At 35.6% G+C, this 24596-nt stretch overlaps 1 protein-coding gene across 1 annotated transcript; it reads right to left on the bottom strand.

Moving 5' to 3' along the window:
* Positions 1-10571: 10571 nt before the first annotated feature.
* LOC110460889 (probable hydrolase PNKD) lies at positions 10572-19408 on the bottom strand. The gene is made up of 9 exons (XM_021514096.1): positions 19212-19408; positions 18833-18954; positions 18042-18154; positions 17834-17892; positions 17001-17093; positions 14846-15096; positions 12310-12377; positions 11943-11990; positions 10572-11513 (listed from the first exon to the last, which is right to left on the bottom strand). The coding sequence occupies exons 1-9, from the start codon at positions 19244-19246 to the stop codon at positions 11331-11333; spliced, it is 972 nt and encodes a 323-aa protein (XP_021369771.1). The 5' UTR covers positions 19247-19408; the 3' UTR covers positions 10572-11330.
* Between the last annotated feature and the right edge of the window lie 5188 nt (positions 19409-24596).

The raw sequence follows: 24596 nt of genomic DNA on the forward strand, positions 1-24596 counted from the left end.
TATATCAAATATCTTTCGATATTGATTAAACTTGGAACACACTTACACTATCCAAAGTTTGAGGCACATGTTCCATATTTAGCATAATTAATTATCGACCTGTACTCCGGTTGACTACAGTTTCCACAGAACTGATTCTCTTATCCAATACAAGAACATTCAGTCTGTGCACATCATCTGCTCGTTATCAAATGGTGTTCTGCTCTGATTAGTTGATAGTATGACCGGATTATTATTGAGCGTGGTCAAGGTTTGTACTCTACAAAGGTTCAGACTATATTCAAATTTAAGAGAAACTATTAACACCTGATATTTTTTATTTTTTTTATGGTTTTAAATATATAGCACAGCGGATAAGAGAAAAAACCTGCACTTTGTGATAAAAGCATCAAATTTGGTATAGATGTAAGGCTCTGGGCGTGTTTCAGTTACAACACAAGTCCTTCATAGTTCTTGAATAGTTTATTCATGTATCTCGGAAGAGAGAGCCTGTAACATAAATATAAATAGTCAATGCTATTGATAGTCTCTTATAATGTACAAAGATGGTAAGCATTTGTTCATTATGAGTTTAATAAGTTAATATATATATTATATATATTAATTACAGAACATGTAGTTAGTCTGTCTTACCAGGGCCTCGGCCGGTTGGAACTCCTTGGCAGATCATCGCTGCAGGTATAGCATGTGTAAGGATCTGCTGTTCAGCTCTGAGTGACTGGACAAGGGTTTGTGCGGTGTGAGGAAAAGTGATTGCGCATGCGTCGTTCATATAGACCGAGCTGCATGCACAACCCCAGGTATACGTTCTTTCACTCAGGTGTGACATAAACATACTCACATACATGTGGCTAAGCCTATGTATTGGGTGATCCCAGATATAAATATACACCTAGTCTACATAAACATTGTATTACAGGTATTAATCAATTTAAGATATGAAGGCATCTCTGAAAAACGTCACTTCCGGTTTTTTCCAAGATTGCGGCAACACGCCATTTCAAAAATACTTATCAAAGAATGAAAGTGTGTATTTTTTACATAAAATGTGAATAAAATGTATAAATGCTTATTGTATTTAGATCACAACTTGGTAGGAGATACAAAATACATAACCTCGACACATATTTTATTTCAAAATGGCCACCATTTCCGGTAAATTTTCCAAGATGGCCGCCATGTTGTTAAAGGTTAGTTTAAAAAAATGGCATCCTCTTACTCGATTAGCACGAAAAAAGAACACATACACGCACACTTTCAGAGAAACGAATTGCACTATTTATAAGGACAAGGATATGCACATTAATATTTTATCAAAGTCTGAATATCTAAATGTTTCCAAAGACAAAACTGTGCATTTCAAATGGTCAAACTGCATTAACCACTTTCCTCTTACAAGTGTAACACTAAGATAATTTATTACCTTTTTCCACTTTTCCACTATTTCACCAAGAACACAGTTTCCTTCACACGAACATAATGCAGTGCATTATAATGTAGATTTAACACATTTGCAAGATTTTTTGCATCCCTTTTTGCACCCGCACTTAATGAGTTCCTGTACTGATGTAGCTGCGTCTGGAAGTGTCGTCCAAAAGGGTACCCATGCCCCATTGATATCCTGTTTCCATCCCCAATCTGAGGATGGAGGAAGTTCCTGGGTACGCTCAAGACATTGTCCCCACACATAACCTCCTTGCACGTTTTGTATGCTGCAACAGAGAATCTAGGGTAGGTTGTAGACTCTTCTGAGTGAATAATTGGTTCCTTGCCTCATTGACGTACATGAGTTCACTACTTCGGCTATACATCAGAACAACGAAACGCTCTATGACCTTCATGTTCTCATCGGTGATCGGGTAAATTGCTTCAATGAAGCAATTTTGGTGTAAATTCCGGATATGGACTCCATGTATCCCATGCAGACTTTTTGCCTCTCCCACAAAATGACGAGACAGTGTCACATCCCGTGAAAGCGTTGAGCAACGGTAATGCCTTTGCTTTTTCATTCCCTAAAGAAGTTACCATGTCATGCATTGGAAGAAGCCTGAAATGTTTTCCTACCCAAAAACCAATCCAGAGTTCGTCCAAATCAATCTCATTGTAATTTGACAAGGCTAATGCTACAACGTCTGTGTCTACTGTACGTAGTAGCACCTTTCGATATCCATTTGCATGCATGTCTGCTCTATGAACAAACATTCGACTGTCTGCCTCTTCGTGGTTACAAATGGATAAGGCTGTTATTACTTCCAGGTCCTCTTTGACTTCGCGATCAGGGCAATCTCACTTTGTGTTGTAGACATTTTCTAACAAGGAACTGAAAGAGTTCTGTCTTATTGTTGTCATTACGAAGAAAATCAAACCAATTATTTGGAAGTGGGGTCGCGCCATTGACACGTCTCCTGATTCCAGACCCTCTTTCCATCCTGGTGTCAGTTTTCAAGCTCCCTTCAATATAGATGTCAAAAACAACATCTACTCGTTTGACGTCATGCCTCTGGTTCATGATATAGGGTATTAACACTGTATCTGCATATACAGTCGAACCTCGTTATCTCGAAGTCGACGGGGTCGTGGGAAAACTTCGAGTTATCCGAGTATTCGAGTTATGCTGGTTCATATAGATTTGGTATGAAATTTGCTGTTGGGACATAGCACTAGCAGTTGTTGGTTTTGTTAATAGTTAATGCTTTTAATCAATCGATAAATGATATACGTAATCAATATAACAAATACAGCTATGTAATAAACACGCTTACAAAAATAGAGTAAGTTATTTCAGAAAAACGTTATTTCGTTTTTAAACGCGATCAAAACGGTTGGACCATTTTGTGAATTCGTTATTAAATATGGACGGGCCTAGTGATTAATGTTGTTTTTGGCTAGTATAGATCTTGGCAAATCTTTCCAGGTCTGCATTTGTATTTGTAAGTCCGTCAAGTTTTTCTTCTGAAGTGTTACATTTCAAACCGAACTATCCCGCTGTCTCTTATCTCGTAGTTTACAATGCGGAAATGAAAGTGCGCAAGTCTAAAACAAATCACTGTAATGGAGCGTACGCATAGTTGATTCTGTAAATGAAAACACACAAACAAATTATATCGTACATGTGACACATTGATTCATTAAAGCCAAATATGACACCTGACACCTCCTCAACTCGATATAATCAACAGCAATTATCGTTTTGTTCTTAAATCTCTCGATCGACTTTCAAAACCATACTGGCTCCTGTAAAAACATGAACCCGTAAAGCTGTCCTAGGTTGTGATTTTAACTGTGGAACTCTTTTATGCATGACCACGCTTTGTGACCAATTTTCCGGTTTGCACTGTCGTCTGTTAAGGTGTACAAATCATTAAACGGACTCGCAGTAAGTACATATTACTGTTGATCAACATTGATGCAGTTTGTTTTTTATTATGAATAACATAGTTTTGACAGTCCGTAAACTTTACAGTCCTAAGCTTTATCATAAATTCTTTTTTACTGATTTCATGCTAGTCTACTTACGAAAGATGTTCATAAACACGGAATGGCGAACTGTCGTACTTTTGCGTTTTATTTGTATCAAAGAATTAACAAGTGACACCAATTGAAACCAATATTTTACTTCGAGGTATCCGAGTTTTTCGACTTTTCAGGGTTCGAATTATCAGAGTTTTATTTACTAAGATAAAGAACAGATTTGGCCGGGACCAGAGAAATACTTCGAGATAAACGGGGTCTTCGAGTTAAAAGAGTTCGAGATAACGAGGTTCGACTGTATGAATGGTTTTTTTTATATAGTTCACAACTCTGGCACCATCAAAAACAACAGCCTGAACCACAGGGTGGTCTTCTTTCTGTGGAGTTGCTGCTTCGAGGCATTTTATGAGGTCCGATTTTGATGTGTGACGAAGCTGTCCGTTTGCTGACAGGGAAAGGGAGCAACTTTGGTTTTCAATTTCAATTAAATTTCCGGATTAAAGATTAATGTTATCAAGTGTCAGGTTATTTGGAATGGCAGTATGAGATTTAGTGATGTCAGCTTTTTACCAGAAATGAACCCAGTATAGGGAAAGGACACATTTATTTTACTGGGAATAGAGTTCAGCTTGAATTTACATCAGATACCGAAGCTTAATTATGACAAAAACTTATTAAACTAAAAGCTCTAATTAGAACCTGGAATAGAAGTTCATTGACACCTATTGGGAAAATACATGTTATAAAATCACTTATGCTGTCTCAGTTCAACCATCTATTTATTGTTCTACCTAACCCAGCTGCTAATTTTATATCAACTCTGAATTCTATTCTGTTTGAGTATATGTGGAACAGTAAGACTGACAAAGTAAAGAGGGGTGTTATTATACAAAACTATGTTGATAAGGGATTGAAAATGGTTAGCTTAGAGGCTTTTATTACTTCTCTGAAACTGAGTTGGGTCAAGAGACTTTTCCTTTGTGAAGGTAAATGGCAGCATATTATTAAGTCTATTGTAGATATTAACCGACTTGCTTATGCTGGGGATGACTATTTACAAACATGTTATAATAGATGCAATAACCAGTTCTGGAAAGATATCCTGAAGGCATGGGAAAGACTAAGAAAGGCTGATAAGGAAAACCCATATGGAAAAGGGAAGGAGGTCATGAAAACTCCAATATGGTTTAATAGACAAATATGTGTTGGCAGAAGTCAGTATTTTACAGAGAATGGTATAACAAAGGTATAATTATAATCAGTGATTTATTCAAGAGGGATAACTCTTTCTTCAATTTTCAGGATTTTATAGATTTATTCCAAATAAACACAGATTTTCCAACTTTCCAAGGTGTTATGGCTGCAGTAAGACAATTTTTAGCAGGTAATGAGATGCCATTTTTAAAAATTTATTTTCCATATATTCCAATTAATCTGGAAAGTTTTATTTTCTCTGCTAAAGGCTCAAAACGTTTTTACAACACACTGGTAAATAGAAAAATAATTCCAACTAGACAGGTTAAATGGAATGTTGAACTTGACATCAATGACCAGAACTGGAAACGAATACATCTAATCCCTTTCAAAATTACTTCTAATACAAAGCTACAATGGATTCAGTTTCGAATTTCGCATCATATACTGACAACATTTTTTTTTTTTTTTATCTAAAGTAGGTATTTCAGATAATCCTCTATGTACTTTTTGTAATCAAGTTGAAGAAACTATAGTGCACTTATTATGGGAATGCCAAGAAGTTCAGTCTTTTCTGCAAAGTTTTGAATCTATCCTTGATGCATTGCTAATTCCTTTCCAATACAATAAAATCACTTTCATATTAGAATTGTTTACACAAACAGAACGGTTTAATAAGAGCGATAATGAAATACTTTTAATAATTAAGCAATACATTTACAGTTCTAGATGTAACAAAAGAATGTTGATTAAACAACTCTTTAAATCTTAAAATCAAGGACCATTACACTGTACAAAGTTATATTGCAACTGCTAAAGGTGAATGCTATATGCAGAGATTTACTGCATACTGGGAAAAATGGATGCGGCTAATAGAGCTTGCGGACTAATTTTAAATACAAGTGTAGTTATAAAGATGTACGTACACACATATACACATGTATATTTTGAATATATGTTAATTATGAAATAATTCTATTGAAACTGCCCAGTACTCGGGCAATATATTTTGCTGGTTCTGGTAATATGTTTTAAGTACTATATGAGTATAGTTTGACATCCCTGTCTGTGGTATCTATCCCTAGAATTCATCAATATGATATTTTTGCAACAGAATATATATGCCTATTCATTCCTTTTCTTTTTCCTTTCTTCTCTCTTAATTCTCTTTCCTTCCTTTTCGACAATATTATACATATCAGATAAAGCAATTACAGGAATTTTATCTTTTTGTAGATAGAGTGCATGTGAGTGTGTGTGAGCGAAAGCATATAGGAGTGGGTATATCTGTTCGTGCTTTTTAATGAAGTGAAGTACATGATCTGGTTCTGAAATAAAATATAACATGATGTGGATTATATTGTCCGTCATAAAATGTGTAAACATGTAATAATATATTAAAAAGAAAAAGTGTTAAGCTGATCTTCCTCATTATGAATGAGTTAATCATGATTGTTGAGTATGTTGATGTCAAATATTGAGTGTACCAATTAAAAATGATGTTGCAGTGTGGTTCAGTGGCTGTCTGTTGAGGTGTGTTGCTAATGACACGCATTGTATGGATGATGACAATGATGATGATGATGGCTATGAGAAACGGATAGTTTGAACGTTTATGTCAGGATGCTGATGAGATAGTGATGCTGATGATTGTGAGGATGATGATGATAGTGATGATGACGATGATGATTGTGAGGATGATGATGATGATGATGATGATGAAGATGATAATGGGGATGATGATGATGACGACAACAATCAGGATGATGAGGATAAGGATGAGGATGAGGATGATGATGATTGTGAGGATGATGATGGTGATGAGGAAGATGATAATGGCGATGATAATGGCGATGATAATGGTGATGATGATGATGACGACAACATTCAGAATGATGTTGATGATTCTGATGATTCTGATGATGATGATGATGATGATGAGTGAATTAAGTGTCAAAATGTGTGTTAGAGAGTGTGAACCTTGAGAATAATGAACAGTTGTTCTGAATCGTTTGCAGTTTCTGTGAACCCCTTTTCACAATGGCCTCCCTTGGCCTGGAGAATCAGGCAAGCTTGTTCCTATAAATTGGGGAAAATACAGGTGTTGTTCTTTTTATCAGTCTCTCTTCTATGAACTGTTGAAGCTGATCTCTCCCAAGCTTTTCTATTTCCTTTACAATTTTCACCATGCTTGTAGTGGTAATTTCCTTTGTATCCAGAACTAACAAGTCCTCACTTCTGTCCAAGAACGGATTGCCGAACTCTTCAAACACAGTGACTAGAGATGTAACGTCATTAAAAAACTTGGTTTGGTAGCTTGATTGTTGTTCATGATGACGGAACTCTGCTGATGTGTCATCATGATTGTTCATGCCCGCTTCAAACTCTTCTACAAGTCTTGCAATCTCTGGACCTGCAACCACCCACCGCCGCAATGCGCCAGGGTTTTATGTCAGTCCTACTGCACCACCATCAGACTTCACTGTGGCATTATTTTGCCCATGTGCATGGTTGATGGCTATAGTTGAAAACTTTCTGTTTGTCTTTGTAAAAAAGAGACCACGTTGAAATTCTTCAGATATCATGGGATACATTTTAGCCAAGTTTTCCATATCACGTAGATGCACTGACAACCATCTGATATAGTTTACAAGATTGAAGGCAAACAACAACTGGATTATCTTCTTTAGAGCATCAACGTATAGGGCGAAATTCCTCTCCCTGATAGATCTGACAAAGAGAAGGACTGTGATTTCCATATCAAGTAGCATGTTCCAGTATTTGAACTGAGGTGATGATGTTGACCTTGTCTGTGAAATCAAAAGGATTGTCTTCCAGCATGTTTTTTCGGAAATTCCACATTAGCCTTTTCTTGAAGAATGTGAAGGTATGCTGCTGTGACTTGGTGTGCATATCTTGTTCTCCCAATATGGTTTGCTTTCAGGAACGAATCGGCCATTCCAGATGTTGCAACATGTGCCTCAATGAGCGCAGAAACCCAACCACTTCCACTCAGCCAGTATTCTTGTAGACTGATCATGATTATATAACTTCATCTTGAATTTTACCGGAAGTATGGATTTCTTTTTCGCATCTCGCATATCTTAAAATGACCAGTGTACATCTTGGATAATGTTCATGCAAATGGTAACACAAAAATATACTATCTAGTTATTTAACTTCTGTCTAAATATATAATATATAACCTCATATTAAGATTTTTTAAACTAATTGCGGCCATCTTGGATGTTACCGGAAGTAAGTATTTTTTCGGATGCCTCCATATCTGAAGATGACCAGTGTAAATCAGGGACCCTATGTACCAAATTTCATGTTTTTATCATAAAGTGTCGAATTCTTCTGATTTTGGCTCTTATCCGCTGTACTACATATAATAGGAAGATATCCTGTACAATTAAAGATTGGTTTATATATTCGTTCATCTGTTTTTCTGCTTTCATAAGACATAGTGCAAATGTAGTTTCTTTATTGACATTAATTTATTAATGCAAACTGATTATGCTACTGTCACATATACTGACATAATACCGTATTATTTTGTAGGGTTACAATGTTTATGTATTTACAATAACATTTTATTTGGTAGGGTTAAATATATTGACATTATCATTTGGTTTGGTAGGGTTATATTTATTGACATTATCATTTGGTTTGGTAGGGTTATATGTATTGACAACATCATTTGGTTTGGTAAGGTTATATATATTGATCATATCATTTGGTTTGGTATGGTTATTTTTATTGACATTATCATTTGGTTTGGTAGGGTTGTATTTATTGACAACACCATTTGGTTTGGTAGGGTTATTTTTATTGACATTATCATTTGGTTTGTGGTTTGGTAGGGTTATTTTTATTGACATTATCATTTGGTTTGGTAGGGTTATTTTTATTGACATTATCATTTTGTTTGGTAGAGTTATACTTATTGACAACATCATTTGGTTTGGTAGGGTTATATTTATTGATATTATCATTTGGTTTGGTAGGGTTATTTTTATTGACATTATCATTTTGTTTGGTAGGGTTATATTTATTGACATTATCATTTGGTTTGGTAGGGTTATATTTATTGATCGTATCATTTGGTTTGGTAGGGTTATATTTATTGACGATGTAATCTGATTTTGTAAGGTTACATTTATTGACGATGTAATCTGATTCTGTAGGGTTATATTTATTGACGATGTAATCTGATTTTGTAGGGTTATATTAATAGACATTATCATTTGGTCGGTATGGTTATATTTATTGACGATGTAATCTGACTTTGTAGGGTTATATTAATAGACATTATCATTTGGTTGGTATGGTTATATTTATTGACGATGTAATCTGATTTTGTAGGGTTATATTTATTGACGATGTAATCTGACTTTGTAGGGTTATATTTTTTGACAAATATGTACTGTAAAACACCAGATTTTAATGCCAGAGTTTTCAGTTTGCAGTATTATGTATATATATATGTACCATGATGGAGAGGTATAGCCCAATAATCACCTCTGGGCATGACAACAGTAGATACATCATCATACAGACGTGTGGTCGTACAACCCACAAACATTACTGTACGAATACTGTCTGCAAATCGTCTGATTTAACAAACGAACGTACCATAAAATGCAAACATCAGTGGGAATTGGTAAGCATGGTTGATTGACGATACAGGATAAAAAGGTGTGGAAGGACCACACGAAATAAGTTACAGTATATGCACTTTATTTATGACTAGAATATTTTGCACATTATTCAATTCTTCAATAAATATTACACATTATTACGACGAATGTTAAACTGTCAATAATGGGTTTGTACACGCAGGTACAGAATCATTACATTGTGAATTAAATGTAATTGATCACTGATTAGAGTGGATCAGTGATTTGACAGTTATCAAAATACAACTTTACTTTACCTGTGTGTTCATTGTGTTGTTAAAGATGTGCATTGATTAGGTTGCCTTACAAGCGTCAGCTGTAGGGAATTTCCCTTTAGCTCAGCAGTAGAGCATCAGGCTGGATGCGGGTTCAAGCCCAAGCGACGGCACTATCTTTATCACTATTCCTCGTCCTACTACATGTGTAACACTTTTTGTGGAAATATCACATTTCCTTCCACGATTGACAAGATATAATAAAGGTAGCCTTGTCATAGAATGACGATATACAATGTACAGGTATATACCTTGGATTTTAGATACAGATAAGGCTGCTTTAGTTTTAGTTACACTGTATCTGTATGCATGCATGTACGTATAGGGCAGATGTGTATTGTGTACACACCTGCTGATTAAGGTAAATAAACAGCATATAAATCTTGCTGAATTTCGACAATATCCTGAAAAACATGAAAGGCATTGGCTTTAATATGCCATTCCTAAATATATATCAACCATGATATAAATCACACGATTGTGCGATAGCTATTGCACAGATGTGCGCAAGCTATTATCGCTGTTTTTTCAGAGTGCACACATCATGTACACTGTTGAGTAATGTGGTGTAATCTTACGACTGTAACAGGATCATAAAGTCTTACTTAACAGATGGCATGCATGCCCACTACCAGGTCATATTTGTACTGTAGCTACAGACCACAATCAGATTCATAATCTTAGTACATACAACATTATCTAGCAGTGTTACATATGATCGGTACACAGAACACTATTTATCATCAGCCACACGGTGCCAATTCACTTTGTAGTTAGCAACTTTATATTAGAGAATTACTGTGACTCCTATATATCTGTAAACACTTGGTATTCATATGTAAGGACTGAACAATTACATTCAAAACCATATACATTTGTAGTCTACCTTCAAACAGAGACATATATGTAATATATATGTCTCTGCTTCAAATGATAATGCCCAAAACAGTTTCATTTTCTTTTTATATTTGCATGTAGAAATCAAAATAAAAAAACCAAATGTAAGTACAGGAAAATTGTTCACAAAAATATCAAAACCTTTCGTATAAGTAGAACACATGTAAATTGAAGCAACGTCAAAACATCAATTATTGCAGCACATATGTATACACAGTCCAGTACACTGGAAATATTAGAGCTGGGACGATACACTGATACATCAATATGTATAGATACTCGTCTGTGTGATACATGTATTCATACTAGAAAACAATTATCGTTAATATCGTTATACAGGAAAAGTACATGCTACAGTAAGGATTGAATTGCTTTTACATATTTGGCAAGACAATTCAAATAGCTTTTATCCTGACTAATAAGTTACTAGTGTGATAACTGAATTACTTCTCAGAGCTGAAAAACTATCTTAATTCATATAACCTATATTATTTAATGTTCCAACATCTGTTCATTTCTTTGTTGGTTATTTTTCAAACTTTTCATGTGAAAACATGCATAATTATATATTATCACACATATTGTATTGAACATTCCATATCGTGATATATATATCAATACAATTACTACCTGTATCGCCCCAGCCTTACTGTGAACACATGTTCACTGTAAGCAATGTCTAATCACCGTAATGAAAGTACATATACCAGATATATATTAAATAAATGATGTGGACCTATATACCACCATAACGATGGTACAACTACACAGTGTTACTCCTGAGTATACATGGTTACTTAGTATATGCTTTTCATAAGTTGTATTTGAGAGTGTCTTTCTGTCTGCGTACTTCAGCTAGTGCCTGTGCCCTGACATTGTCTGTTGGTGGTTGGAAGGGTCCAGTCCAGGTCACGCCTAAAGACTTGAGAACAGACTCAATACTGGTCCTCAGGAAAGGGTTGTACATCTTCTCATCCCCAATAGTGGAGGGGCACTGGGATAACAGAGACGGAAGATGGAACCTTATATAAAATCTTTGATGGTGGAGTAACAATGTGCAATAGGAATACAGCAACACAACTAACATTCAAACATCCGTAATTGTGATCAGTAAAGACCTTGGGACCTCGACCTATGACATTGGGTGTTCAGGCAGACACAGAAACCAACCGTTTTAAGCTACCACAGCATGAAAAACTTATGCTTCAATCATGCAATTGATACGAAAATTGATTCACTCATTTAAATGACCGTAAATTTTCAAATGTTTTACAAGCATTCAGTTATATACAAATGTACATGTGAAGTATGTTTTGTTAACTGTAATATATGTTTAAACAGTCAAATTGATGCAAAAAAAAATGAAATATTTTTCCAACTGGAAATTATATTTTTAGGAGTACAGCTATGATAAATTACTCACAGTGACCAGTCGCTTTTCTCTTTGTTGTTTAATCCAGTCATTTTTGTCCTACAACACATAAAACACTTATCTATCAATCTGTCATAAAGCATGACTTTTCAACACATACAACACCTCAAAGTTACTGGGTGATACAGTGGTACAGTGGATAGCCCACATTCAGCAAGACATTAGGCTTTGATTCCTTGAAAGGATGTGAAAAGTATGGGGCCACCTGGCCAACGATGTAGGTTTTTGTGAAGGAAATCTGTTTTCCTCCAATATTACAAACGGCCTTTACGCTAATGTCGAGATAAACAAGGGTGACAATAAGTTGATAAGACATGTTTTCTAACTGGTCAGTGGTGTAAAACATACTAAAACATACCTGAGCAGCAGTGTTGTCTGGTTCAAGGTGGCAGGCAAACTCCATGTTGTCATTTGCATATTCATGACCTAGAAATATTGAAAAATGAAATAGACAGGCTACACCAGTTTACTGTATCATGTTTGATCAAACTATGGTGAATAACTGGTACTATATAACACAAAATGTTCGTGTGTACTTTCCTTCGTGGTTTGAAGCCATTTAGATCGTTTTGTGGTACAAACTTTCGTTGATATTCTATATTAACAAACAGTAGACACGTATATCATTCAAATTTGTCGTATTTATTTTCGTGGTTCAATTGTAACCACGAAATACATGAATGTTTATACACAACGAACATTTCATGTTATACAGTATTGGAACAGTACATGATGTAAAAAGTATATTTCTTGTTTCTTGAAAACAATCAAAAGGAAAGAATTAATCACAATATTCTCAAATGCCAGAGGTAAGTTGGTAATTATTTTATTGGCCGACCAGTTTCGCCTCTATATTAAGTCTCGCACACAGAGTGAAACAAGTCGACCAATAAAATAAGTACCAACCTACTGGTATTGCTGGAGAAGGTTGTGATCGATTCTTTCCTTTCATATTTAATTGTTCATCAATCGCCCTGCATACCTTGGGTTTCCGCGATTAAGTGCAGCACCCCATTAAAACAACCCACTAACTTTTGTATTGGTGTTGACTCTATTACCCTCATGTTTCAGTTGTATTTCATAGGGTCATGAATGCCAATGTTATATTTCATGAAGTGATGAATACCAGTCATATTAATAATAACTAGAACACTGACAGGTCAGTAAGGGCCACGTCTTGTGGCAATATATCCCCCATAATCATCAAGAATGATGCGTTGTTTAATTCCCACAAACATTGCTTCAAAGTGTCATAATGATATATTCACCAGCAAAAAAATACTAAATTTTACCTTGAACTTTGAACCGAGTGACCTCCACCTTAAGTCAGTTGACTCCTTGTTTAATTCTGACCAACTTTGCTTCATAAAGTCGTAACAAAATGTTCATCAGGGAAAAGATACAAAATTTAACCTTCACCTTTGACCCAGTGACCTTGACCTTTGGTCAATTGACTCCTTGTTTAATTCTGAGCAACATTGCTTCAAAGTGTCATACCAAAATGTTCACCAGTGAAAAGATACAAAATTTAACCTTGACCTTTGACCCAATGACCTTGACATTTGGTTAGGTTGACACCTTGTTTAATTCTGATCAACTTTGCTTCATTATGTCATAACAAAATGTTCACCAGTGAAAAGATACAAAATTTAACCTTGACCTTTGACCCAATGACCTTGACATTTGGTCAGGATGACACCTTGTTTAATTCTGATCAACTTTGCTTCATTATGTCATAACAAAATGTTCACCAGTGAAAAGATACAAAATTTAACCTTGACCTTTGACCCAATGACCTTGACATATGGTCAGGTTGACACCTTGTTTAATTCTGATCAACTTTGCTCTATCATGTCATAACAAAATGTTCATCAGTGAAAAGATGCAAAATTTGACCTTGACATTTGAATTCTTAACCTATGTATTTTTGTGAACTGAACATCTTGACCAAGTTTCATGTACATCGGTAAATAAATACTAAAGTTATCAGCCAGGAACAAAATTTGTGGATGGACAGACAGACAGACAGACAGACAGACAGAGTGATTACTATAGGGCACCTGTATCTCCGATACCGGGCCCTAATTATAATATAATAATAAAGGCTATATTTATTCTTGATAACATATTGAGCATGAAGCTCAATACAACTTATATTTCATTCAATGGTATGAAAACTTTGATAGATTTCAAGTAAAAAATATTCATCCTACAATTGAAATCATCCAGAAACAATGGATACTTTATTTACGTTAATGCTTTATTTTTACAATGTGACTGAATATGCATCTAGAGATTAACGTAATCTTATATCATCTTGTAGCAAGACACTCGTCTCAATCTGATTTCAGGCGGGTGTTTTTTTTCATAGTAATTGCGCTCCTTAATAAAGGGATGTCACATTTTTGTTATTATATCATTAGTGAAATATTTCCATTCAACTGCGATATTACATATGGTTAAATTAGGATAATACAGTGGATTGGCCATTAAACACTTTCAATAACATTGTTGAAAACATAAAAAGTGTCAGAAGAAAAAAATCAGGATCTTCAATAAAATTCTTTGTAAAATAGAATGTAAAATAAAAAAGGGGGTCCTGAATTTAGTTCTATTTAATACGAAATTTAGGAAATTCATCCCAAAATTTTCATTTGAGTTAACGTTCAGCACATCCTTGCTAAAATGAAAATATCCAGACTCGCATCATACATTGTACGTCTCCTATGAAACAGAAACTCAAGATTCTATTTACAATTGTAGATCAAATTGTAAAATAATAATGAGAGATGTATATATATGTTAGCTCTATATAGCTATTGATACAACCAATGGGTAGATGCTGTAAGAATTGGGGCCAACAAGATGTCTACTCTGATACTAGGGAATATTACCTGGCCAAACCAATGTCTCCCCGCTGAGTTGACAAATGTCGTCAAGAGAACCGAGCATGGTGGAAGGTGGTCCCTCAAACATACGACCACATCCGCCCAGGAAGAGATGGTCCCCAGAGAAGAGAGAGTCAGGTGCCCCATACGGACCCCCGTCCAGAATGTACACAACATGGCCTACAGTATGACCTGGGGTAAATTGCACAGAAAATTTCAGACTACCAAACTCCAGGCTGTGTCCTTGGTCCACTGTGCTGGAGAGAAAAACAACGGCTGTAACTTTTTGAGATTAAACTGACATAGACTTTAAATAATATAAAAAAATAAATGCCAGAAAAGTTTGAAAGGTACATTTTTAAAACTATTACAGTCCATGTCACACATTAAATGAATAACATGCATATATACAGGAACGAGAAGATGTCTGAGCAGAACTCCATTATTGTACTTTTCAATGCAGATTTTTACATTAACAGATTTTTTTATTTAGCAAAAATACTTATTTTTCAATAGTGAGTTAAGAATTGTGTAAAACAAACAAAACAATTCAAAAGCATATCTGTACAACTTCCTGCTGTTCTATATACTATTTTGTACAACTGCCTGCTGTTCTATATCTGTACAACTTCCTGCTGTTCTATATACTTTTTTGTACAACTTCCTGCTGTTCTATATACTATTTTGTACAACTTCCTGCTGTTACTATTTTGTATCTCAACATTGATTTAAATGGAGAAAACTTTCTTATACATGTATAACATTTGTACCAAGTGTAACAGGAAAGATAATAGTGTGCTTCCACTGGGGATCAAACCCTCAATCTCCAGGTTCTTAGCCGGACGCTCTACCACTGACCTCTAGCTCGAAGGCGACCCAAATACTATATGTACAATTAAAATCTGCCACACCAAGTAACTTTTGCTCAAAATCATGATTATGACATGGTAATGATAAAAAAAAAATCTTAACTACCAGATTATCAACAAGAGTACCGAGGGGCGGAACAAAATACGCCCGTCGAATGCCATATAGTCTTATATACTTTCTTACATTGAAATAAGATCTGTATCATTCTAAGAGTGGTTAGCTGATATGCTATAAAAATTGTAGGAGAAAATCTTCGGACAAAAATATCAAATACTGAAATGAACAAAAGGCAATAAAATTTGCAAACATCGTCGAATCAGAATTCTTTTAAGGGAGACACAACTTCATATCATGATTATAAAGTATTACAAGTTTCAAAGAGATCGGTCGAAAAATTTAGGAGAAGATCTCCAGCCAAAATTCAAATACTGAAATGAACAAAGGGCAATAACTTTTGGAAAAATTGTCAAATTAAAATTCTTTAAAGGGAGACAGAACTTCATATCATGATTATAATGTTTTATAAGTTTCAAAGAGATCGGTCGAAAAATGTAGGAGGATATCTCCAGCCAAAATTCAAATACTGAAATGAACAAAGGGCAATAACTTTTGGAAAAATTGTCGAATCAAAATTCTTTTAAGGGAGACACAACTTCATATCATGATTATAATGTATACCAAGTTTCAAAGAGATCAGTCATAAAATGTAGGAGATCTTCGGACAAAATTCAAATACTGAAATGAACAAAGGGCAATAACTATTGGAAACATTGTCGAATCCAAATTCTTTAAAGGGGGACACAACCTCATATCATAATTATAATGTATACCAAGTTCCAAAGAGATCGGTCGAAAAAGGTAGGAGGAGATCTCCGGACAAAATACAAATACTGAAATGAACAAAAGGCAATAAAATTTGCAAACATCGTCGAATCAGAATTCTTTTAAGGGAGACACAACTTCATATCATGATTATAATGTATTCCAAGTTTCAAAGAGATTGGTCGAAAAATGTAGGAGGAGATCTCCGGACAAAATACAAATACTGAAATGAACAAAAGGCAATAAAATTTGCAAACATCGTCGAATCAGAATTCTTTTAAGGGAGACACAACTTCATATCATGTTTATAATGTAGACCAAGTTTCAAAGAGATTGGTCGATAAATGTAGGAGGATATTGCCGGACAAAGTTTACGCCGGACGACAACGCCATACCATAATACTACCGTCAAATTTGACGGTCGTATAAAAACTTAAGTGTACAATAAGTAGCATGATGATTAACTCACTTTGTGACGTCAGGCACATTATCATGTTTCCCTCCGAAAACTTTAATTCCCGAAAATTCTTTTTTAAAATCTGCATTTCCTCCAGCATGATCCCTGAAATCACAAAAGCATGACAAAGATAAATATTTTTGTTTGTTTTACATTTGAGCTGGGGAATTTTTTGAACAACGAACATTTAATTTAACATTGATATAATTGATGAATATTATCTCTAGGAAGTAGCAATGTTTTACTGCATTTGAAGGAAATGTCTTGTTATTGGACCTTACCCTGCTATTAGGTTCTCAATCAATAAAACACCTAGTCAACACACCAACTGTGTTGTCATAGTGACAGGAGTTCTAATGCAAGGACAACAAATTCATATTTAGTTGTCATACTGAACTATCACATCAACCAAGCAGGCTGCCCATGGCTTATATTTATTGCAATGAATAAGTTTAAGGGACCCCATTGGAATTAAGCCACAATATGGCTTTATGGGTCACCCTGATAGAGGCCTTAATTTAATTGAATTGAATCCAGTTTTTAACACTGACTGATTACTAGTTCTATGCATGGCATGAATAAGTTATTAATAACATCGGTGATAATATATGTATTTATGTCTAATCTGCAAAATGTGATATATGTAATAGCTGCCTTTAACCTGAATAAATATTATTATTTTTATTATTGCAAAAAGGAAGACAACTCAAAATGTTTTATTAGAAAAAGGAAACGTACAAATCAGTTTTCTTCAATTCTTGTGTAGTCAGTATAAATGGGAGACAACTCGACCATTACCAAGATGCTGAGCCATGACATAAACAAACTAGGGGGAGACAACTCACCAGTGTTTATGAGTGACAAGGACAGCTGCAGGTGTTATATCTTGTTCCTTCAAGTATTTCTAGGGAAATAGAAAAGCAAATAAGAAACTGTATTTTATCAGGAAAATGAAAATTGAACAAATATCAGAATCAACTGATATTTTCATACAATATAGTAAAGGAGTTATTGCCCTTAGTTCTGACAACATTATCACAATGCAGTACTCACTATGACAGGTTCTGCATCTCCAGGGTCCACCACAATGGAAGTGCCAGTCTTTCCACAGGTAACAATATAGGCGTAATTGTCCAATAAGATAGGTAGAGGCGTGATCGTCAGGTCTACAACCAATCATATTTGTATTTAGACATATATAAACAATGATATATGTCAACATTGATGTTAACCCTGATTACATTTGCCTCATTTCCTCAAGGGGTATAAGTATCACAAATTCACAATATCTAGTCTACCATTAAACATTTGGATACCCATCCGAGGGTTAAGTATCAATGCTTACGTATCTACCTTTAAATATCCTGATATCCACTCGAGGGTTAAGTATGGCATTGCTTACAATATCTACTATTAAACATCCTGATATCCACTTGGGGGGATATATAATCAAGGGTCACACATGTACACTTTCAATATCTACCATTAAACATACTGATAACTGCTCGAGGGTTAAGGATCACAAGCTTACAAATTTTACCATTAAATATTTCATTTAAACATCCTGATATCCGCTCAGTGATTAAGAATCAATGATTATACAGCGGAACTGGCCTGGGTTGTTCGTCAGCGACCAGGTAGCTCAATTGGTAGAGCATCCGCCCCAGTTTGGCTGTGCATTTTTCCTTCCCTATTACAGTTACAATATCTACAATTAAACACACTGATATCTGAGTGAGGTTTAAGGATCACAGTTTTACAATATATACCATGAAACTTCCCGATACATGAACTGGGGCTGAGTATCACAGTATAAATGTACTTGTACAATATACAGTACCTACCATTGAAGGACTTTGGCTGTATGACACTGTGTGTCTCACCATCCGGATATTTTGCTCTTGCCTTAGCTATGTCCCGTCTGTGGTAAAACTTGCCCACACTTGTCCTTGAGTACAAGAAATACCTAATGAAAGAAATGTATGCAAGTGTTACAATTTGTTCTTGCACTACAACTGTACAATGTATCATACTCATATTCTGATCACAGTACAATAAAGCACTACAAAATGCCCCTCTCAAACTGAATTACATTTTACCAACTGGTCTGATGGTTGCATTTTCACAGGGTCAAGTTCCTGTGGCAGCTTAGCCTACAACTGTTACAAGAATGTGACTATGTACATACCCACCGTTTCAATGTGCACTGCCAATGATACTTACCCAATTCGGAACAGACAGTTGCCTTCCTTAGCCATTTGTCTATTTGTCAACAACCAAACAATTAGTATCAGTACATGGCTGCGAACTGGACATAAGTAATAATCCCAAAATCGTAATCATCAGCAGGGATAGTTCCTAATGCTGTGTATGTGATTGTTGATTTGTTGTTGTAGCGAAACCGGAAGTGGTCGGCATATACTAATAAAAGATAAAGATAGAGTCGGTGGGTATACGTACATGTGTATATAACAAAAATATATAAAGAGCCGGATAAGATCGTAATTTGAACACATACCAAAACAATTTTGCCCACAAAGCAATTTAACCATAACTGGGTTATATTTGTAGATCCCTAAGACACGACCCATGAGATTTTTTTTATATTAAAATGGTCCCCGGGGCCTGCAATCTGATTAAAATCATCTGTTACAACGCTCCGCCTGAACATGTTCAGGCGTAGTACGAAGTTAACGAAGCCATGTAACAGATGATTTTAATCAGATTGCGAGGCCTGTACTATGAACTATTTAGTGCCGCCTTCAAAAGATGTAGGACAGGGTTCCAAAAAAACTATAAAAACAATATTTTATGCTATCAAATAATAGTATAGTGTTTAGAATAGGATCTACTGCAAATTGTGAACTCAAATATGTAACACAACATTGAATAATACAAAAGTCCTACAATCTTAAACTCTAAAAATGTTGGTATTTTCATACACTTTTTTTTAACGGAAGTGACACACCAATTTCCGGTTCTTGTACACCAAAAATATTTTCATATTATTTGGTGCATTATGTTGAGATACGATGGTTAAAATTTCAGAAAATTCGAGAACCCGTAAATTTGTTATATAAATGTCAAATTGTAGCAACGTCTATTTACAAATAAAATCCAACAACCTTATGATCATGACCTATAGTCATGTTTGATCATTTAACAATACGTTGCACCAATTTATTATCACAACTGATAAAATTGTCATCAGTAATAGCTGCTGCTCATGATGAGCCCAACTATAAAGCTAGATGTTGCAAAATAAAAAAAGATACGCAGTCTCGCACATAAAAGTTAGTATGTTATGTACATTTTTAGTTTTGTCACATCTTTACGGAAGTGATAGACACATTTCCGATTTTTGTACACCAACATACTTTGGATATTATTTGGCACATTATGTTGACTGACGAAAGCAGAAATTTCGAAAAAAATCGGTATTCGGTAAATGTGTCATCTAAAGGTCAATTTGTTTGTATTACCAATGTCAAAATAAATCTTCAATAACTATAGGTCGATGTAAATATTTCATAATTAATCCAAAATCATTCCAATATATTATCACGGTGGAGGATGATATGGTTAATAGAAGAGTCTGGTGCAACTGTTGAACTAAACTATCTAGTTTAATAGACTACAAATGGAATCTTAATGGTAGACTTGCAGTTAGGACATGTACAATGGCCCAAATAAATAGGTTGTGGTAATTGACCTCCTTGGATACCCCCCCGGTTATATCATATTGTTTTTATGTGAAATGCAGTTTAGGAAAACAATACCAAGGTATGGTGGTGTGGTGATAGGATCACTTTAGTTTTCAAGGTTCACATGATTACACAAGTTCACATCTTGTAATCCATAACTAGCTAGTAGTCTTCCAATTATTCTATCGTCATGGGTGATGCTTGTATCATGCCAGAATGTAGGATAATATTTAAGGATAATAAAGGACGGTAAAACAGCAAGATTGCTGGACTCCTCGCACAATACTTGGTTGAAACATATGCTTATAAACCAAGATCTGATTGTAGAAGATGGCAGTAAGATATGCATGAGATGTTAAGGACGATGTGTCGGGAAGAGGCCTCACCCAGACACATCTGTGGTGAGTCACTATTCTCAGGGAGAGGAACAAACCGGTCGTGATTTGCAAGAGGAGGAAGATGTTATTGATGCCATCCCCATTATTCCGTCAGTGCCCCTCTTGAATATCACAGATCTGAAATATGCATCCTCTTCCCATCGCAAATGTTCTGTATGTCTCCAGTGTACAAGTGCGACATTTTCTTATGGTAAATCACAGGCTTTGATGCCCTCGTGATGCGCGCATTTGTCCTAAACACATAATCGGAAGCTTTTTGCATCCAGATACTGAAGTAGCTATGGTCGATATAGCATCCTTGCAAACGAAGCTTTTTATTTTTTATTTTGCAACATCTTTATAGCTTTATATATAGTTGGGCTCATCATGAGCAGCAGACTTTACTGATGACAATTTTATCAGTTGTGATAATAAATTGGTGCGACGTATTAATATTGTTAAATGATCAAACATGACTATAGGTCATCAGGTTGTTGGATTTTATTTGTAAATAGACGTTGCTACAATTTGACATTTATATGACAAATTTACGGGTTCTAACATTTTCTGAAATTTTAACCATCGTATCTCAACGTAATGTACCAAATAATATTAAAAGATTTTTGGTGTACAAGAACCGGAAATTGGTGTGTCACTTCTGTAAAAAAATAAGTGTATGAAAATATCAACATTTTTAGAGTTTAAGATTGTGCTATCGCTATGGCGGGTACGTATATAGCGGGCGACGTCGCTATAGCGAACTATTACGGGACGTCATAATTTATGACGTCACAATATCTACTTCAAATAAACAGTGTGAATTCAGTTATTTTATTCTATAAACAATTTCGGCTTATAAGACAAATTACATGTGTACAATACAGTTATTATATAACAATTACATACATAGCATTCATGCAATTGTACATGTACATGTAATAAGGAGAGTAATACATGTCAGATATATATATATATATAAGACTATGATACTCGAGAACGTTGCTTAAATGCGAAATGTGTGAATTTTCGTAGATTGTTTAGTTCTTTAACATTATTTACACTAAGTAATTGTATAAGTTTAAACACATTTGGTTTGCGATAATAGTATGGCTTTAAGTATTTAGAGCGTATGTTGCAATAAAATGGACACTTCAAAATAAAGTGAAAGTGAAGAATCTCCTTGACGAGATGAAAGTACTAAAGACTCGTTGTTGAGAATTTTTCTTTTATATATTGTTGTTCTAGCGAAATCGGAAGTGTTCGTCAAATACTAATAAAGTAGCCGGACAAGATCGGAATTTGAACACAACTAAGCATATACAGTGTATTATCAAGATGGCCATCGTGGTACTGGACTCTGATGGCAGAAAATCATTGTCTCGTCCCTGATATAAACAATTAATGTATTTAGTGTATACAGATCGTGACTTGGAACCTGCTGTTTATGCCGAGGCATCTTGAAAACATCTTCTTCCGGTTATGGTCTAGACAGCCATCGGGGACACATTAGAAAAATAACTACAGTATCTCAGAAATACATTCTAGCTTCTTCTTAATGGATATGTCACCTTGGATAAATGCAAGCCACTTCCGACCGACTTGGCTAAGGAGAATTTCTCTTTAGCTAATTCCGTAGAGCGTAGGACTAGTATGCCAGAGGTCCCGGGTTCGACGCCTAGCGGAGGCATTGCAAAATAATGACCTTACGATGCTTCGGCCATTTTCGGGATATCATCAGTATAATTGTCCAGCATTTTCCACACATGCTTAACCGTGACACTGTTTTCAGGATTGACAACCTTGGACATTGGACATTGATCCTTTGATATAAATCAAAAGAATTTGTCGGTCGCGTACGGTAACTGGTTTTGAAGCCGGTTGTCGCTCCCCTGTAATATTCAAAGGACAGGTACAAGCTTTAGCGATTGGTCAGGTGTTTTTTGTACCCGAGACCAATCAAATAGGTTGTCGTGTGCCTTCAATTTGGCTATGACATATTCCAGGGTGCGGAGAGCGAAAATGAGCGTCACCTCTGGAGTATCAAGTGGAAAAATCCCGAGCAAATTCCCGTGTTGGGGATTGTGTCGGCGGTAAAGAGTAGTGTGGCAAATTTTAATTAAGCATATGATCACGGTTGCCTATTTCCCTTAAGTGTAGCTGAGTGGTAAAGCGTCCGACTAGGAAGCAGGCTACTCTCTTTCCTGTTACAATAGTAAAACTGTGTTTCGACTGGGAAGGAGGGTCAAACGTTCCTATACTGACGGAATGTTGGTGAACTCAGCCAATCATCCGTGTGTGGTACTGTGACCAGAAGAAAGTTTTAAAAAAAGATGTCTCATACGGAACCAAGGAAAGGATAATGGTTAATAAGGATAGGTTGCCAACTAGGATAGGGTTCAGATGATTCCATAATCTTATTCTGAGTGTTTATGTTAGCAAACACGTGGTTACTATCAGTATCTGTCATGAAAGGGTTCATTCTCAATCTCGTTGTTTTGCTCAGCGACGGAAACTGTAGTACGGCCATTTTCTTTCTGATTCTGTATCATTACGGAATGAGCTGACGACGCATAGTGTGACATTTGTGAACGCACTGAGCTTACATCTAAGTATTGTATCACGGGGTAAATTTTAGAAATTCTGCTTCCTGTTTTATTACCTTAAGTTTGCTTAACTTTTGTCTGAAGGAGAAGGGAAGTGACTGCTGAACCGATCGATTTGGGATTCTTTGAAAACCGTACATAATCGCTATATATACATGCATTAGAGCGCAACATTTTGTAACTTTACATTTCCGTTGCAAGTTCCTGTATAGAAACTACTAGAGGAAACAGCACTCATAGGACTGTGAATGCAATTGGATCAGTGTCATTTTGACACCCCCTCTCCTGAATAGAAAATAACGTAAGGACATTGTAAGAAGCAAACATTTAGGTAACGTCTAGACTGTTCTAAGAATACTGTCTTTTGACTGTCAATGCTAATTTTTTGATGGCGCAAACATTTTGGAATCCATCTGTCGAGGTATGGTGAAAGGCGAGTTGACTATACGCTGTGCCACTGGACCTACATGTACCATAATAACAGTATACCCCAAACTTCTTTGAGGGGTTAACATGTGTGAGTACTAATCAAGCAGGTTGTATCCAAAATAAATGCTTCGGATTCAAAATATATGATTTAAACAACCCTTCCATTCCTTTTTGGTTCTGTCACCTAATACTATAAAGTCATTCTACCACCTGATAATACCGATTTCCTCGTTTTAGTCCACAGGTACCTGATCATTTGTCACAGCTATTTGTGGACATACATCTGTACATTGAGGTTTACAGAGCAATATTTCAGGTTTTAGGGGTTTCGATCAACTTTCGGTAAAAATGCCACCCCTATTACTCTGAACACCTCAGGTCCCTGAGGTTTGTCATCTCTAATCTTAAAGCTTTCGTTGGACTCATAAATGTACAGCTCCACATCAAGACATATAATTATCCTATCGCCCAACCGTTCCGGTACCCCTCAATATC

This window comes from Mizuhopecten yessoensis, unplaced genomic scaffold, assembly GCF_002113885.1.
Source record: "Mizuhopecten yessoensis strain PY_sf001 unplaced genomic scaffold, ASM211388v2 scaffold10513, whole genome shotgun sequence".
Taxonomy (NCBI): domain Eukaryota; kingdom Metazoa; phylum Mollusca; class Bivalvia; order Pectinida; family Pectinidae; genus Mizuhopecten; species Mizuhopecten yessoensis.

What these genes read in the sequence shown, in the direction of transcription:
- LOC110460889 (XM_021514096.1), bottom strand. Translation starts at nt 19,246, where the DNA reads ATGGCTAAGGAAGGCAACTGTCTGTTCCGAATTGG. An exon ending in ACAGCCAAAGTCCTTCAATG is followed by an intron (nt 18,155 to 18,832) that starts GTAGGTACTGTA and finishes GATTGGTTGTAG; the next exon opens with ACCTGACGATCACGCCTCTA. An exon ending in GAGATGCAGAACCTGTCATA is followed by an intron (nt 17,893 to 18,041) that starts GTGAGTACTGCA and finishes CTATTTCCCTAG; the next exon opens with AAATACTTGAAGGAACAAGA.